Below are 19,196 nucleotides of genomic sequence, written 5' to 3' on the forward strand. Positions count from 1 at the left end.
TCCCCTCTCGTTCCCTCCAAACAACACCCCTGGTAGGACGACTCAGTACTATGCTGATGACTACTATGCAGAAGATGAGAATATGGATGGTAATGATTGTTAGGACAGCCATGGACAAAGAGAGGGAGCTGTTTCAGTTCCAGTAGATCAGAGTGGACCTTATGTTGAGGTGATTACATCAGGTGTGTCAGAGCCTTTTCTGTTGGATACTGGTGCTACAAAGAGTTCTATTATGCACTCAAAACTCCCTGGCGCACCTTTGTCTGGCGAAATGAATGTTTCAGTAGGTTTTTCTGGTGCCCCGGTTAGGAACCTGATTTCTAGTACTATGTCTCTTTCTGTTGGACCTTGTGAATTCGAAGCACCCCTTATTCTTACGACAGGTTGTGGCGAAAATTTGTTGGGATTGGATCTGTTGAAAAGACTATATGCGACTTTGTACTGTTCTACTTCGGGAGTACAACTCACACTGGGTAAGAGAGTGGTTTCTCCAATGTATCTATCAAAGGATAAATTCCTGACAGAATTGTCTTCTCTTCCGGATACTCTTTGGGCTACTGGTCCTAATGATGTGGGTCTTTTGGAAATATCACCATATGTTGTGACATTGAAAGCCAATGTTAGAATGCCGCGCATTCCCCAGTACAAAATCTCTAGCGAAGGTGAAAAGGCATTGTTAGCGATCATCTATGATCTGATTGATAAGGATGTGATTGAAGAGACAAGAGGCAACGTTTGTAATAGTCCTGTTCTGCCTGTTCTGAAGCGTACTGATCCTTCCCAGCCACCTGTTTATAGGTTTGTGATTGATCTTAGGGAGGTGAATAAGATCGTTGTGCCACAGTTTCCAGTTGTCCCTGACATCACTACCCTATTGACAATGATTCCAGCTTCAGCGGCTTGGTTCTCAGTGATTGACTTAAAGAACGCTTTCTTCAGCATCCCAATTGCCGAGGAGAGCAGAGATATTTTTGGCTTTAGTTTAGGAGGCCGAAGCTTCCGCTTCAAGCGCGCTCCTCAAGGCTACTGTGAAAGTCCATCAATATATAGCCAGGCTTTAAAAACACAGCTTGATACGATTGTTGTACCTGGTGGCGCTACCCTTATTCAGTACGTCGATGATTTGTTAGTCGCTGCAGACACTGAGGAGATTTGTAAAGAGACTACCTTGTCGTTGTTGCGGCATTTATCTGATTTGCATCACAAAGTGTCTCTCTCGAAGTTACAATATTGTCGACGAGAAGTGACCTACTTAGGTCACCTCTTATCGAAGGAGGGAAGGAAACTGACCCCAGAAAGAATTCATGCAATTGCAAAATTGAGTGTGCCAAGGACACAGAGAGAAGTGCGTGCGTTCTTGGGCATTACATCATATTGTAGGCAATGGATACCGAATTTCTCATTGTTGGCCAAACCTTTGGTGGCATTAACTTGTAAAGATACACCGAATCCCATTCCGTGGTCTGAAGAGTGTCAGAAAAGTTTTTCCGAATTGCGCGATGCATTGTGTTCGGCTCCTGTGTTGGGTACCCCCGACAACAGTAAGCCCTTTACACTATATGTCCATGAGAAGGAAGGTTGTGCATTATCAGTGTTGATACAGTCTTTTGGGGACAAGCAACGTCCATGCGCGTATTTCTCGTCGACTTTGGATCCAGTAGCTAGGGCATTGCCGAGTTGTTTAAGAGCCACAGCGGCAGCAGCTGTTTCTATCCGACAGTCTGCTAGGTTAGTGATGAACAACATGTTGATTGTAATGGTCCCGCATGCGGTGGACAATTTGTTAAATAGAACCAAGACACAGCATTTAACTAGTGCTCGATTGTCAGGTTATGAGTTAACCTTGTTAGCAAGTCATGTCCACATTAAAAGATGCAACGCATTAAACCCAGCTACGTTGTTGCCAATTCCAGTTGAGACAGAGAACGCTGAAAAGCAGCACGACTGATTTTTTAAGACAGAAGAAGAAACGAAAGGGAGAGTAGATCTTAGGGACACTCCTCTTACTGAATGCGATGGTACTTTGTGGGTTGATGGTTTGTGTTTCAAACTTCTGAATGGTGATACGACTGCAGCATATGCTTTTACGACTTTGCATACGATTGTTGAAACTGCACGTATCCCACATAACTCAGCACAAGCAGCAGAGTTGATTGCATTGACAAGAGCGTGTGTGTTGGCAAAAGGAAAATGAGTGAATGTGTACACTGACAGTCAGTATGCCTTTGGTGTTGCTCATAGTTTTGGGCGTTTGTGGCGTGAACGTGGGTTCCTGACTTTACATGGAGCTAAGATCCAGCATGGTCAGTTGGTAAATGAGCGTCTTTTTTTTTTTTATTATTTTTTTTTTTTATTGAGAGTTCATATATAACAATACAGTACAGTACAGGAGACATAACATATTTGAAATCCAATTAATACAGTCTAGAAGAAGAAAAAAAAAAAAAAAAAAAAAAATCTTGAAAACCATACAGTTTTTAGTTATAACATTTAAATTATAGAGTGCAAAATTGTGTAAAAGCAAACAGGCAACAGACTTTCACTAATAATCAGACGATTTTGTTAGAATTAAGCTAATATAGGAACTTTAAACTCCCTGTCGGATTTCTCCATTAATTTTTCATGTCTAGATTTGTAAAGTGCATCGTGCATATGCATAACGAACTCAGTAAACCAATTTTAAATCCGATTGAATAGGAGCAAGGCAAATTTAAGGATCAAACCCACTCCAAAATGTATCATATTTTTTCAGAGCCCCTGATCTTAAAGCATATTTTCTTTCCCTATCCTGGATTCGGAGTAATTTTATCTTCCATGCTTGAAAAGATGGGACAAGGTCTGTTTTCCAGGACTGTAATATAAGGGATTTTGCTATTAAAGAAGCTATAAAAAGGGACTCATCGTGTTGGGTGTGAATAGAAGAGCAACCTAGGACGGAAGTCAATTCATCCAGGACAATATTAGTTTTAAGGACAATTGAGAGATATTTTTCTATTTCCTTCCATAATACCTGGATTTTGGGGCATTCCCAAACAATGTGTTTCCACGTGCCTTTTTCTTCACATCGGAAACATTTGTCAGCTATTTGGGGGAAGATATTATGCAAAAAGGACGGAGTTCTATATATCAACCATTTGTTAAAGAATTGCATACGTTTAAAATTTGCTCCTCGAAAAATGGTTTTATTAAACTTATTTATTTTGTCCCATACCTGTTGATTAATTGTAATATCTTCCTTCTTTTTCCATCTTTCAGTAATCTTGTTGTAGAGGTCCTGATCTTTACCTTCTCTTAGTGTTTTAATCCAAATACTCATTTTCTTTTGTATTTTGTTGTTAAGGATAGTGGAAATATTTTCTTTCACAAGTAGATTTCATATAGTGAGTTCTCTAAATTTTGGATTTATCCTGAAGAAGGACCAGTTCAGCATGCAGTGCGAATGGATTAACTGACTATTGATTTCATCCCAGGATTTCCATCTGTTACCCAAGAGGAAGTCTTCAATTTTCTCGAAGCCATTCTCCTTCCAAATAGTTAATATATATTTGTCCATACATCCAGCGTCTCCTAAGCTAAAATTCATTAAATTTGTCTTGCTGCTAAAATTAGGTAATCCATAGAACTTAAAAAACGGAGTTTTCACCTTAAAGATCCACTGCAGGGATTTATAGCGTACTTTTTTGGGATCTTTAGTGATTCTTACTGGGTCATAAATTTTCAATTCCAGCAGCATCCTTTTGATAAAAAAATCATCCGTCTCGTGAAAATCTAAAACAGAAAACCTGTGACTATAATGTGCAAAAGACGCAAAATAATATTCTCTAATATTTGGGAGGGACAACCCTCCTTGTGTAGATGATAAATACAAAGTGCTCAGTGCAAGTCTGGGAGATTTTTTTGCCCATAGGAAAGAGGAAATCAGCGCTTCTACTTTTTTAAAATAAGAGGCCTGGATTGCGCAGGGAATTGCACAAAAAAGGAAATTAAAGAGGGGTAATACCGACATACGAATTAGCGATGCCCGTCCTATAATAGACAGGGGTAACAAATTCCACCGGTCTAAAAGTGAGCCCACCTTTTTTAATAAAGGTAAAAAATTTAGTGCAAAAAGGTCGTCTAGGCTATCTGATACAAATATTCCAAGATATCTTTTGGGATTTGTGTTATATATCCGCCTGAATTCCGGAGCTAAAGTGTCTATAGTGCAGTTCACCAGGATAATTTCCGTTTTGTTTACATTAATTTTATAACCCCCCAGCTTTTGAAAATCAGAGAAGATTTTTAAAATCCTCCGTTGACTAGAGGGTTTAGAATCTATAAAAAGGGCAATATCATCTGCATACAGTTTTATATTTGTCATTCCTAATATTGGGGCTGTGTCAGCTTTAATATTCCTGATGGCAATTGCAAGAGGTTCGATAAATAATGCAAATAAAATTGGCGACAGGGGACATCCCTGTCGCGTACCACTAGTGACGTTACAGGACCCAATATTTGTATTATTAATGATAATTTGTGCCCTAGAATTCACATACAATTGTCGTAAGAGAAAAATAAAAACATTTGGGAAATTAAAATTAAAAGTAAATGAGCGTCTTGAGTCACTGACCTTGCCGTTGCAAGTGGCGATTGTGAAATGCAGTGCACACAAAAAGAATACAGATGATGTTGGTCGTGGAAATGCGTTTGCGGATGAAGTTGCGAAAGAAACTGCAAGGAATGTAATGAGTCGAATGTATGTTGCAGGCCCTGCCCGATGGGTTGGTGACGTTGGTATGTGTGAAGATACGATCGAAAGTGTGAAGTCCATCCAAGCTGAAGCTACAGAGAAAGAACTGAAGGTGTGGAGAGAAAGCACGGGTAAATTGGACGCGAATGGTTGTTGGGTTGAATTGTCAGAGCATCAGCGTTGGTTGGTACCCGATGCGTATGTGCCTGCAGTGGTTACAATGGCGCATGGAATGGCACACATCAGTGTAAAAGGGATTTGCAAGTTATTGGCTCCAGTATGGCAGAACACTAGAATCCCTAAGTATGCAGAGAATATAGTCAAGAACTGTATGGTGTGTCTGAAATACAATCCTGGTAGGGGAACCCCAACTCCAGCTGGTCATTTTGCTCCTCCTACGTACCCGTTCGAGGTTTTGCAGCTAGATTTCATCCACATGGAGAGGTGCAACAATCTGAAATACGTACTCGTTGTTGTTTGTGCCTTTTCAAGATGGATAGAAGCATATCCCCTGAAAGACAATAGTGCCCTATCGACAGCTAAAGCCCTTGTCAAAGAATTCTTCCCCAGATTCGGAATGCCGAGAATGGTCTGGAGTGAAAATGGGAGTGAATTTGTGGGTCGAGTGATGAAGAAAGTATGTGAAGGGCTAGGCATTCATCAAAAGTTTCACGCTGCAAATCACCCCCAATCAGCTGGACTAGTAGAGTGTTATAACGGCACCCTAAAACTGAAACTGGCCAAAATCCAAGCGAGCACTGGTCTTAAATGGCCTGACGCTCTGCCCTTGGCACTCCTATCAACAAGAATGACTGTACACTCAAGAGTGGGACTTAGCCCCTACGAAATAGTGTGCGGCCGTCCGGCCAACATCTGGGGAGTGCCAAGGCCAACAAAATTCAGCGACTTAGAGCACCCTGTACTGCTTTATTATTTGTACGAATTGACGGCTAAATTGCGTGTTTTACACCAACAGGTACATGATACTCTGCCTCAAGCTACTGAAGCTCCAGGACACCCTATCGATCCTGGAACCTATGTGCTCGTAAAGAATTTTCAGCGGACAAAGAATGATGAGCCCTGCTGGACCGGTCCCCACCTAGTACTTCTCTCCACAAGATCAGCTGTTCGAGTGGAAGGAAAGAAACACTGGATCCACGGGACCCATTGCAAGAGGGTCCCTTTACCTCTGCCTCATGACCGGTGGGTCCAGGAGGGGATTGCTGACTCTGAGACTGAAACTTTGCCTCGCTTCCTGCTCTTTAGTGATGCACAGGTAAAAGGAACAAACTCTGTACGCGAGAGTGACGACATTCTGCAAGGATGTGTGCCACCGTCAATGCGATTGAACACTACAGAGCCTGAACTTTTGTTCCAGGACCAGACAACACCTGGAAGAACATGTTACAATTTGAGGCCGAGAACTATGACTATGCACAAATAAAATATTGCTTTTTCTTCTATTTTTTGAAAGTGCAGCTCTCTCTCTCCTCTAAGAAACTTGCTTATTTTTGTTTTTCGAACCGCCATCCGGTTTCTGCTGCGAGGGTCGCGGTTGCCAAAGTCTTTAGGGTGCAGCCGAAGACGTTAGGTCGACGGTTCTGATTGGTCTAAGGGAGTTGCCCTGGACTGACAGAAGCATTCCTTAGCATAGAACACCCTACCGCCGCGGGCAGCAATTATAGAGGATGGAGTTTTTCAAGACGGAGAGACCTGCCAAGTCGATGAACTTTAAAACCAGAATGTGCACATTGATGACAAGAACACGATTTTTGATAATATGCATTTTTATGTTGCTTAGTGTAATGACGTTTTTAATAAGTTATGTTTTATTCACTTTTCAAGTGACATTTGCGCCCACTACACAACCCAAACCTCCTTCTCCTGTTTCCTCGCATTCTTTCCACCCCCTGCCTGAACACAAGTCTGCTAGAAGATTGGAGTTTGTCAATAATTCATTTGTTCAGCTTTTACACCAACACCAATTAGTAATGAACACGACTAATTGTTGGGTGTGTGGTCTTATGCCACACACGACAGATAAAGGTATCCCATATTTCGTCTTGCCATTCAGCTACTATGGTTCTTTGTGGGCGTTTCAAACGATGTTCCTGTTTGCCATCGAACCATATCCCCCACGTTCCACGAGAAGTAACTCAAGCAACAAGGCATTAGTGGTGGGGATCACAAATATGAGCAGAGATATTGACTCGTATTGAACGATTCCTCGAGATGAGTTGCAGGCTTACAGTAGATGGAACGTAACAGAGTATGCAGTTACCTTGAGTGAAAACAAGAGAGCAAAGAGGTCCTCCCCAATCTGGATCGTACCCCATCAGGGTCACCTTTGTCTGCAGGGAAATGGCAAGAACTCCAGAGCTCAGTTAGGGAAGAGTGTCTGTACTGAAACATAAGTCTTTACGTCTCAGACCTCCCCTTCATTCCTAGCAGCTAAGGGCACCTACTTCATCTGCCATGATAGAGCGTATACATGGCTGCCCCCCGACTTCTCGGGCACATGTTTCATTTCGTTCCTGTTGCCTCCCACGTACACGGCCGCGGCAGATTACCATAGGACAAGGACAGTTAGAGGTGTCGTGAGTAAAGACGACACTGCGGGACAAGAATTTGGAGACTTCGTAAAAGGTTTTCTGCCGTTTTGGGGGCCTATGGTGAACAGCAGGAACATTCGCCAATTGACGAGGGTAGTTGAATCTACGATAGTTGAAACTACCGGTGCCCTTAGTAACTTGAGTGCAGAGCTCCAGTCGGACCGCCTTATGACTCTTCAGAATAGGGTCGCCTTAGACGTCATACTTGCAGACCGAGGTGGGGTATGTAAAGTGATCCAATCAAGTTGCTGCATTTTCATCCCAGATAACGCTCCGACAGTATACCAGGCCATCTCCAAACTGCATAAAATCTCCGAATCTATTCACGTGGATAAAGGAGACTGGTCACTAATGGGGTGGTTCTGGGAACTGATATCTGCCTGGGGATGGAAGATTCTGATAGTCATTGGGATGATCTTAGCCATTCTTTTCCTGTTCTGTCTGTGTGTACAGTGTGCTCCTGCAATATGTGGCCTATGTGCTACATCGTGTGTAAGGAAACCTGTATCAAGAAACGAGCTAAGTAATAGGATGATGCTACAGCAACATCTCAATGACTTCATGAATATAGACCTGGACTCAGATTAGCGTGAGTATAGGTTGTTTGCCTATGTAAGGGCAAAAGGAGGGTCTGTGGTACTGAAAATTCTGGACCCGTGTCGTAAACATCGTCGCATCATGGCGATTTTGGTATCAGCGGACCGGTAATGATTTGAGCATCATACACAAGCATTTCCGTCACGATCGAGTGACGAAATCACCCTGAAATCAGCATTTCCGTTCCGAACCCTCGGGTTCCATTTTGTGAACGGCATCCATTTTGTGATTGCCCTCACATAGCCAAATGACTAAAAGCCAAAACCTGGTCCGAAGGACACGTACACCTTAGCTGACTCCTCTGTGACCTGGGCAAGCTGACTCCACTGCCCGAAGCCAAACCTGTTCCGCCAGGTCCTTTCCCAGTGGCCGAGCTAGATTAGTATCAAGGCACAACATATCATAAACCTTTCATCGCACACAAACCATGCGTAATCTTACACACACCTGTCCCTGTTTCTTGCTTTATGACTTGCTTTACGAGGAGAAGGTGCCCGATTTTATTGGGGGTCCGTCGATATCTGATGAAAATACTGGGCCTCGCTGGGTAATCAATTACGGGCTGGGTGAACTGAAATGTGGACTGGTCATCATGACTGCTTTTTCTTTGTAGTGAAAATATGTGAATGTTCGAACTGTAAAATAAGGAATGTTTGCCTAAAGCATATTATTTTGTATATAAGGAGAAGTCTGATTTTGTAAAGGGAGCAGTCTCCTGAGAATATAGAGTGCTGTACTTCTAGGACACCTGTTACTGGCTGCAGCCAATAAATACGATCTTTGACTTCACCTAGAAGACTCTGTGTTTCTGTAGTCTGAAACAGGAAGGACTCGGAGTTTTCAGGTGTGTTCCCTGGCACCGCCGGGTCCATAAAAACCCGGTACTCCAGTAGTAGCTGTTACAAATCCAGTCTTATTGACCCATCCCACTCCGGTTTCATCGTTTTGAGGTTTGTGAAAGGAATCACTAATCTGTTGGGCTGTATATTCACTGCACGGCCTGATGCTCCCCATGCGTCTCGTCACCCTTCCTCCCTTGTAATTATTTACTTCACTTTTGGCCGTGACTCGCATCCTGGCGCAGCGAAGGCATATGTATGGCACCTTTGTCCGTTGTCACCTTTCTTATGGTTACCGTTCACTTGTATTCGTATTCATGTTTTATTCATGCATCCCCCCCGCCCCCCCCCTGGCGATCAGATCTCAAAGTTGTCGCCTCGCCTTAGAATAAGAGGCTGATTAAAGCTTTTTGCATGCCAAGTAACCGGACGTCTTTGCTGCTTTTAAACTTGAGCAGAAACAAAAAGCATAACTGGGCGCCTTGAAACATAAAACCTGAGCTTCGGAGCACTGGAGTGCTGCACTCATCGCACGCCCTTAATTGCATTCCTGTCACGTATAAAATAGCTGAGGTTTGTTTGGACTACACTTCAGACTGACTTTAGTTTGCCACTTCCTTTATAGCAAGATTATAGGGTGACACACAGCCAGCTGGTTATTTGAGAAAATAAGACATTTAGAGAAGAAATGCTGTACAATATTAACATTATACTGTACATAAGATGAGCTAGATTCAGTTATGAATATAAATGATTGTATTTGTAAATAAATATATATATGTATGTATATGTATAATATCTATATATAGTGCATGTTATTTTTCAGTGCTGTATAACTTCTACCACTCTACCGCCCTCACTCTACCACTCTACTGCCCTCATGCCCTCACTCTACCGTCCTCACTCTACCACTCTACCGCCCTCACACCCTAACTCTACCGCCCTCAATATACCACTCTACTGCCCTCAGGCCCTCACTCTACTGCCCTCATACTACCACTCTACCACCCTCACTCTACAGCCCTCACTCTACCACCCTCACTCTACCACTCTACCGCCCTCACTCTACCGCCCACACTCTACCGCTCTACCGCCCTCACCCTACCACTCTACCGCCCTCACTCTACCACCCCCACTCTACCACTCTACCGCCCTCACACCCTCACTCTACCACCCTCAATATACCACTCTACTGCCCTCACACCCTCACTCTACCACTCTACCGCCCTCACACCCTCACTCTACCGCCCTCAATATACCACTCTACTGACCTCAGGCCCTCACTCTACCCCCTCACACCCTCACTCTACCACCCTCAATATACCACTCTACTGCCATCACGCCCTCACTCTATTTATTTATTAATAATATTTATAGAGCGCGAACAAAGGCCCATGGGCATCTCGGCGCTAAAACATCTGCAATATTTAACCAGAGAGGGGGGGTCTGAGTTTACTGATTAAAAAGCCAGGTCTTGAGTTGTTTACGAAAGGACCAAAATGAGGGGCTTGTTTTAATCGAATGAGGCAGAGTATTCCATAGCTTAGGGGCTGACACCAGGAATCTTCTGTCTCCCCATGAAACAGATTTGGTACGGGGAACCACAAGATCATGTAGACTAGAGGAGCGTAGTGTTCTGGGGGGACAGTAGGGGGTCAGATTTTGAATGAGAAAAGCTGGTCCCAGGTTGTGCAAGGCCTTGTACACTATGCATAGAGTTTTGAATGTTATCCTGTTTCTAATGGGTAACCAATGTAAGTCTCTGATGGTTTCCGAAGCAGATTGATATTTGGGGATTCTTCCCAGGAGCCTGGCGGCTGAATTTTGAATAATTTGCATTTTGTTTAAGACTCTTTCTTGTGCATTTAGAAACAGTGTGTTACAATAATCCAAGGTGGACAGTACCAGGGAGGTAACCAAGGTTTTGCCAGCTGTATCGGGAAGGAAGGGAAGGATTTTTTTGATGAGTCTCAATTTGTGAAAGGCGGAGGAAGTAGTCTGGTTGGCATGTGGACCACCCTCACACTACCACTCTGCCGCCCTCACTCTACCGCCCTCACTCTACCGCCCTCACTCTACTGCCCTCATGCCCTCACTCTACCACCCTCACTCTACCACTCTACCGCCCTCACTCTACCACTCTACCGCCCTCACTCTACCACTGTACCGCCCTCACTCTACCACTCTACCGCCCTCACTCTACCACTCTACCGCCCTCATGCCCTCACTCTACCGTCCTCACTCTACCACTCTACCGCCTCACACCCTCACTCTACCACCCTCAATATACCACTCTACTGCCCTCAGGCCCTCACTCTACCGCCCTCACACTACCACTCTACCACCCTCATTCTACCGCCCTCACTCTACCACTCTACTGCCCTCACTCTACCGCCCTCACACTACCACTCTACCGCCCTCACTCTACCGCCCTCACTCTACCACTCTACCGCCCTCACGCTTTCACTCTACTGCCCTCACTCTACCACTCTACCGCCCTCACTCTACCACTCTACCTCCCTCACTCTACCGCCCTCACTCTACCACTCTACAGCCTCACTCTACCACCCTCACTCTACCACTCTACCGCCCTCACGCCCTCACTCTACCGCCCTCACTCTACCACTCTACCACCCTCAGTCTACCACCCTCACTCTACCACTCTACTGCCCTCACTCTACCGCCCTCACACTACCACTCTACCGCCCTCACTCTACCGCCCTCACTCTACCACTCTACTGCCCTCACTCTACCGCCCTCACACTACCACTCTACCGCCCTCACTCTACCGCCCTCACTCTACCACCCTCACTCTACCACTCTACCGCCCTCACGCTTTCACTCTACCGCCCTCACTCTACCACTCTACCGCCCTCACTCTACCACTCTACCGCCCTCACTCTACCACTCTACCGCCCTCACTCTACCACTCTACAGCCTCACTCTACCACTCTACCGCCCTCACTCTACCACTCTACCGCCCTCACGCCCTCACTCTACCGCCCTCACTCTACCACTCTCCCGCCCTCACTCTACCACTCTACCGCCCTCACACCCTCACTCTACCGCCCTCAATATACCACTCTACTGACCTCAGGCCCTCACTCTACCGCCCTCACACCCTCACTCTACCACCCTCAATATACCACTCTACTGCCATCACGTCCTCACTCTACCACCCTCACACTACCACTCTACCGCCCTCACTCTACCGCCCTCACTCTACCGCCTCTACTGCCCTCACTCTACCACCCACACGCCCTCACTCTACTGCCTTCACTCTACCGCCCTCACACACTCACTCTACCGCCCTCACTCTACCGCCCTCACTCACTCTACCGCCCTCACTCACTCTACCGCCCTCACTCACTCTACCACCCTCACTCACTCTACTGCCCTCACTCACTCTACCGCCCTCACTCACTCTATCTATCTATTGCCCTCCCTCTATCTATCGCCCTCCCTCTATCTATCTATCGCCCTCCCTCTATCTATTGCCCTCCCTCTATCGCACTCCCTCGATCCCCCTCCCTCCCTCTATCTCCTCCCTCTATCTATCGCACTTTCTCTATTCCACCCACCTCGTTCTCTAACTCCCTGTTCTCTTCTCCTGTGCTGAGCTGCTGCTCTCTTCCACCCTGCCTCCTTCTCTAACTCCGTTATCTTCTCTTCTCCTGTGCTGATCTGCTGCTCTTCCACCCCGCCTCCTTCTTACAGGGAGTTACCCTGTTTTCTTCTCCTGTGCAAATCTGCTGTTCTCTTCCACCTCCTCTTTCTCTAACTCCCTGTTCTCTTCTCCTGTGCTGATCTGCTGCTCTCTTCCACCCGCCTCCTTCTTTAACTCCATGTTCTGTTCTGCTGTGCTGTTATGCTGCTCTCTTCCACCTCTCCACCACAGCACCACTCCGCACCACCCCAGTATCACTCAGCACCACCCCAGTATCACTCAGCACCACCCCAGTATCACTCAGCACCACCACAGCATCACTCGGCACCACCATAGCACCACTCAGCACCACCACAGCACCACCACAGCACCTCTCAGCACCACCACCGCATCACTCAGCGTAACCACAGCATCACTCAGCACCATTACAGCATCATTGGTTCAAATATGTTCTTTTAATGTTTCAAGCTGTTTTCAAGTTTTCACGCTTTATTACAAATCACAAAAAGATGTTAATATTTCACTTCTGTTCTTGGATTTTCTTCACAATAAAAAACACTGAACATAATCTTCACAAAAGTTATTTACAAAAGTTTAAGCTGTTGCCATTACAAATTAAATAAATTATTTAATTATTAATTATTTAAAAAAAATTAAAAGCCATTGTTAATTGTAATATCAATACATCTAAGTCACGTAAATACAAAACATGTTGCATTACAAATGCTATAGGTGTCACATTTGCGAAAGTTATAACTATTGGCATTGTAAATGACAAAGCTATTAATTTAGCTATTTTAAAAAATAACACATAAATAAAAAAAATGTCATTTATAAGACCAATAGCTCAAACTTTCCTAATGCGAGCCCTATTGCATTTCCAATGCTTGTTTAGGAAACACCTTTCCTTTTTTAGGAAACAGCGCTTTGCATTCTGGGCTTTCCCAATCCGACACTGATTGGACTGACAAAATCCTGTAGCCACGCCTACCTCGAGGTAGGCGTGAACACGCACGTGCACACACGTGCGCACGTACTGCGCGCCATTCCAATCGGGTTTGCAGTTGTGTACTCTCACTTCCGTGTTTCATTCGCCATTGCTCAGCAAAAGAGTCCGTGTTGGAGTGACTGACTGGGCCGTGATAGCTGCGACCGCGAGACATCACCAGCTCGAGGCTTTCCTAGGGCCGCACAGTTAGTGGAGCCACGGCTGCATCAGAGGCCTACACATTTAGAGCAGGCGAACACAGAGGCGGCGGAGAATGGCACCGAAGAGGAAGCGTGCTGTAGGGGCTGAGTGTGATAGGACCTGTATAAGGTAAGACGAATCAATCATTATCCAGAGATACTTTTATAAAGTACGGCCCGGTAGCCGCAAGTGCCCCTTCTGACCTTCACATGCTGCGGTCATCAGCAGCACTTGACTGCTGTTTACTTAACTGAGCTAATCAGGCAATCATTTTTTTAACGGTTAATTAAAGTAAGTAACTAAGAGTGGCCTGCAGGTTAGATTTCTGAAAGTGCAGAGCCAGTAAAAGTGGGAGAATGTATAAGGAGAGGGAGCGAGACAGGCACTTTTACTTTACAAGCTGTGAGAAACAACAATTAACTTGACCTCTTCCTCTGCGACAGGAACATGGCTGCAGCAGCTCATCTCCAAAGCCTGAAGGAGGAGGCCACGTGCTCCATATGTTTGGACTATTTCACAGACCCGGTGTCTGTGGAGTGTGGACATGCCTTCTGTCTGTCCTGTATCAGTCAGTGCTGGGAGGGGCTGCAGACAGACTTCCTATGTCCTCAGTGTAGATCAGTCTCTGTGACCAAATTCCTCCGGCCCAACAGGCAACTGGCGAACATGGTGGAAATCCTTAAACAGCTTCAGATACCGAGTGCGACCACCGGGGAGGCGAATCTGTGCCGACAACATGAAGAGAAGATAAAACTGTTCTGTGAAGATGACCAGGAGCCCATCTGTGTGGTCTGCAGCATGTCACGTGATCACAAGCAGCACAGGGTGCGCCCCATTCGAGAAGCTGCACAGGAGCACAAGGTATGTGCGCTACAAAACTGGGTCAGGGGTGGGCTACACTACCGGCACACCTCGCAATCAGAGCAGCAAAATAAATCTCAACACTTCTTGCTAAAAGGGCACATTGGGCCCGCCAGGGTGAACGTTCTGCTAACATATTACAATCAAGATTATTGTGTGCGCTTTTAAAAGGCATAGCAAACTATACCTGCAATAGCTGAAGTGTTAAATATGCCCAGAGTTGTGTGATGGCCCTATGTCATGTGCAACACCCTTAGCAAGTAGTGTCTCACTTGAATTGTTTATCTGGCTTGATATGTTTTTTACTGCATAGTCAGTTATTTAAAAACACCACAGCGAATGACGTATTTTTAGAGGATGTGCCCATAATCTAGCTAAATGTTTTTAGCTTGCTTGCGGTATTTAATATGCTACAGAATAATTTTGAAAAACGTGAGCGTATTCTTTTGGAGGCCCACGAGGAATTGAGGGGGAGCGTCATTAAAAAAATGTGAAGGCTGTTATCCTTTACCAAACACAGAAAATAACAACTTCAGAAGTTTATTACCACACGGTAGAGCTACAATAATACTCCTTTGTGCACTGCTTATGGAAATATAGCTATTGGGATTGTTGAAAGTGGACTAAGGATGTGTACTATAGGCAACCCACTGGGATTATGTGGCAGGGGAGGACTAGTACTGTCTAGGCATGGGTTCCACCTCATTATTGCCAGTTTAACAACCAAACATAGCAATAGAAATGTGAGCAGTCGACATTTGCAAAGGCCCTTCCACTACGTGGAAACACACGCCGCTGCATTTTTAGTAGCTTTGACACAGTTTGAGCTAGAAACCATTTTTTTTGTTAAAATCTACATATTATGCAGCAAATGTTATGTGGCATACCCATAATATTACGAAAAACGCTGCAGCCGATCTGTGTCCCTGACTATAGGTCACTGATGGGGCGAGGCGGGTTTGTTTGCTGTTGAAGGAAAGAGGATTTTGGACAAATGCATACAACGTGATACTGAGGTGACTTTAGCATTTTCATACAGCCAGCCATTCTGAGGCGCTCTAATAATGATGATTACTTGTTTTTGGTTTTGGCTGGAAGGTGCACTGGAGCTATTTATGCATATGCTATATCACAACAAGACATACATTGAATACTCTAGTGACTTTCATGAATTCGCATTTACAGTGCCCTGTTCTTTCTTCTCTCATTGGTTCTCTGCATTGTGACAATTGTAATTGGTGGTATTAGTTGTTGCCAGGGCCTGAACCAGAAGGAGATCCCCTTCCTTTATGGACAGGCACATTCCCACATCCAAGGGGTGGGGGTTAAGACAGATGAATGGGGTCGTTTCTTGCCATAGACCTGCTTGGCCGAGTGGCAACTGGAACAACCTTGGTGGAGTCATAAGTGATGGATCAGTAGTTCCTCAGAACAAAGGGGAATGGCTGGTTCTAGATCATTTCATTGCTCTTCACAATGTAGTCTGAATGGAAGTACTTTTGTCATGCTGGTCTATACTAGTTTGTTTTAAGACTAGCATATTGATTGCATACAGGTTCTGTCTTAAATTTAATGGAAATTCCCCAAAGTTCCCCATGTAAGTTAAAGGTTGGTGGGCAACACTATAAAAACACAATGAAGTGACCACTGAGGCAGAGTGGTTTTCACTCAAGATTATTGGATGAGATACTGCCAGAGATCCTTATTGAGACATTCACCGATATCGGTAGCTAAAAAAAAAACATACTAAATCTGAGGTCCTTTTTGTTTAATAGCACCCCATCAGTCCTTCCTGATGAAATGAGACTGCACTACTCTGCTAGCAGATCTATTCTAATTAAACTGTATGGTCACTCTTAAGGTGCGTGGTTTACTTGGCAATGGCAATCCTTGCCCCTAAGGATTATCTGGCGCATTACTCTTATTAAAATGGCTTTCTCGTGAAATTTGTTGTTATCTTCTATAATGTCATGATTGAAGCTCATTAGTCTTTTTAGGTCGAGCAGACCTACATTCAATGCGTAAGCATTGATTGTGTCTGTTAGGTCGAGCAGACCTACATTCAATGCGTAAGCATTGATTGTGTCTGCTTCAGGTCTATTGTGGCCCGTATTTGGGAATGTGGATACGAGAGGGTGCACGAGCGCAGATTTGCTCAGATTTGACCTCGTGAGCGAGCACGTCGCCGTGCCCCTCTCGTGCCTTACATTCCCGTGCGCACACAGCCAGCCCCCACACCCCTGCACACATACACACAGGCAGGCACACACACAGGTACAACACGCGCAGGCACATACAAGCGCACCCCCCGCTTACATACACACACCAGCGCACACACACACTCCCAACCCCGCTCACCGGGCACACTCAGGGCTTCCATCACTGGGGGGGGGGGGGGCACCGGCAATGTGCCCCGAGGCCCCCCCTCACCGGGTCTGCTATACTCTTCCCCGTCCCACAGCCTCACAGCACTCCTCAAGTACAGTGGGCGAAGACTTCAGGCGCCGCCACTGTCACGAGCCGCAGGGAACGCCAAAGTGCACGCTCACGGCGTCACGCTCCTGCCCTCTCGCGTCTCTTCTGCGCTCCAGGCCGACGTGCGCCAAATACAGGAAAACAACAGAACCTCAACTGCGTGCTCCACAGTTTTATTTATTTCATTTACGTACTTGTTTAAATAAGACTCCAGGTTAGAGTTCATACAAATGAACCCTGCTGCATGGATAATGAGGAGTGCAGTGTGGGGAGAGTAATACTCTGCAGCTGGGTGAAACGTTTCCCGGACTGTGCACCCCTGCGTCAGAGTTTTGGGCCGTGCCTTTGCCATGCTGTAGATCAGCCTGGCACTGTGACCTCGTCACCCTGCTCCCTAGCTTAAGAAACGTGGCGGTTCTTCAGCATCGGTTATAGGGGCCAAGCTTTGGAACAACTTGCCTCTTTCTCTGCAAGCCTCTTCTAATCATGCTCTTTTGCGGAAACAGCTGAAACTTTAGCGCTTTACACATAATTTTAGTCTCTCTCCCCTCTGGAATATTTCCTTTTGTTATATCCCAATTTCGGTTTGTTTTAGTGCTGGTGTCTGAAAGTGGAATTTCATAGCGTTGTGATGCTCTTTTGTGGTCAAGTGTTGTGCTCCGCAAATGCACCTTTTCATTTCATGGGTGGATGGATGATGTGGCATCTTAGGATCGGCCAGGGATGCCTGGCCCATAAAACTTTCCACCCCTAACTTAAAACCCCTGCATAAGGGAGAGACAGCTGGGAAGACCCTAGAATTGTGAGACAACATAAGAGGAAAGGATTCCTTGCTGGGATAAAAAGCCACCTGATGCCCATGCAAAGTTGGACTAAGGTCTTGGGACTTTGGATGACTCCAGAACTAGATGGGTCTCTACAGTACTTTTCACTAATTAAAATTACAACTGCATATCTGGAATGCATTTTTGCGTCATGCTGCTGTAGCGCCGCTATTCTCAACAGTTTAAAAACGTCACCTTTTTTATTCCTTTCTGATTTTGGCATTTAACCCTTTCTTTTTTCGTGCCCTACGCACTGTTAAGGAAGATTTATTGCTAACAGTTAGTGTACTTAATCTTATAGTTGCTTTGCTGACTCCTCTCCCCCCACACAGACTCCCCTCCCCCCACACAGACTCCCCTCCCCCCACATAGACTCCCCTCCCCCCACACAGACTCTCCCCTCCCCCCACACAGACTCTCCCCTCCCCCACACAGACTCCCCTCCCCCCACACAGACTCCCCCCCCCCACACAGACTCCCCCCCCCCCCACACAGACTCCCCCCCCCCCCACACAGACTCCCCCCCCCCCCCACACAGACTCCCCTCCCCCCACACAGACTCCCCTCCCCCCACACAGACTCCCCTCCCCCCACACACACTCCCCTCCCCCCACACACACTCCCCTCCCCCCACACACACTCCCCTCCCCCACACACACTCCCCTCCCCCACACACACTCCCCTCCCCCACACACACTCCCCTCCCCCACACACACTCCCCTCCCCCACACACACTCCCCTCCCCCACACACACTCCCCTCCCCCACACACACTCCCCTCCCCCACACACACTCCCCTCCCCAACACACACTCCCCTCCCCAACACACACTCCCCTCCCCCCACACACTGTCCCTCCCCCCCACACACAGTCCCTCCCCCCACACACACTGTCCCTCCCCCCACACACTGTCCCTCCCCCCACACACTGTCCCTCCCCCCACACACTGTCCCTCCCCCCACACACCCCCCACACTGTCCCTCCCCCCACACCCCCCCCCCCCCACACACACACTCCCCCCCCCACACACACTCCCCCACTCACACTCCCCCCCCCCACTCACACCCTCCCCACTCACACTCCCTCCCCCCCAATCACACTCCCCCCCCCCCCTCACACCCACACACACAAATACCACCCCCCACCCACACACTTACACTGCTCTCAAGGAAACATACTCTCCAAATACCACTCAGTGCCACATAATTACACGCTAAATAATTACACTGCACTCAATGCAAAATGCACTCCTAATACCACTCAGTGCCAGATAATTACACACCACACGTTACACTCTACTAAATACAACATACACTCCACACAATACCACTCAGTGCCACATAATTATGTTCTACATAATTACACTGCACCCAATGCAACATACACTCCAAATACCACTCAGTG

General features: G+C 46.2%; 1 protein-coding gene across 1 annotated transcript in view; it reads left to right on the top strand.

Moving 5' to 3' along the window:
• Positions 1–13,501: 13,501 nt before the first annotated feature.
• Positions 13,502–19,196, top strand: part of LOC147717638 (E3 ubiquitin-protein ligase TRIM39-like) — a 190,283-nt gene continuing 184,588 nt past the window's right edge. The window contains exons 1-2 of the mRNA XM_086920539.1: positions 13,502–13,762; positions 14,077–14,494. Of these exons, the coding sequence (XP_086776665.1) occupies positions 13,707–13,762; positions 14,077–14,494 (474 nt within the window). The 5' untranslated portion in view covers positions 13,502–13,706. The remainder of the gene's footprint in view (positions 13,763–14,076; positions 14,495–19,196) is intronic.

Source organism: Lissotriton vulgaris, chromosome 5, assembly GCF_964263255.1.
Source record: "Lissotriton vulgaris chromosome 5, aLisVul1.2, whole genome shotgun sequence".
Classification (NCBI taxonomy): Eukaryota; Metazoa; Chordata; class Amphibia; order Caudata; family Salamandridae; genus Lissotriton; species Lissotriton vulgaris.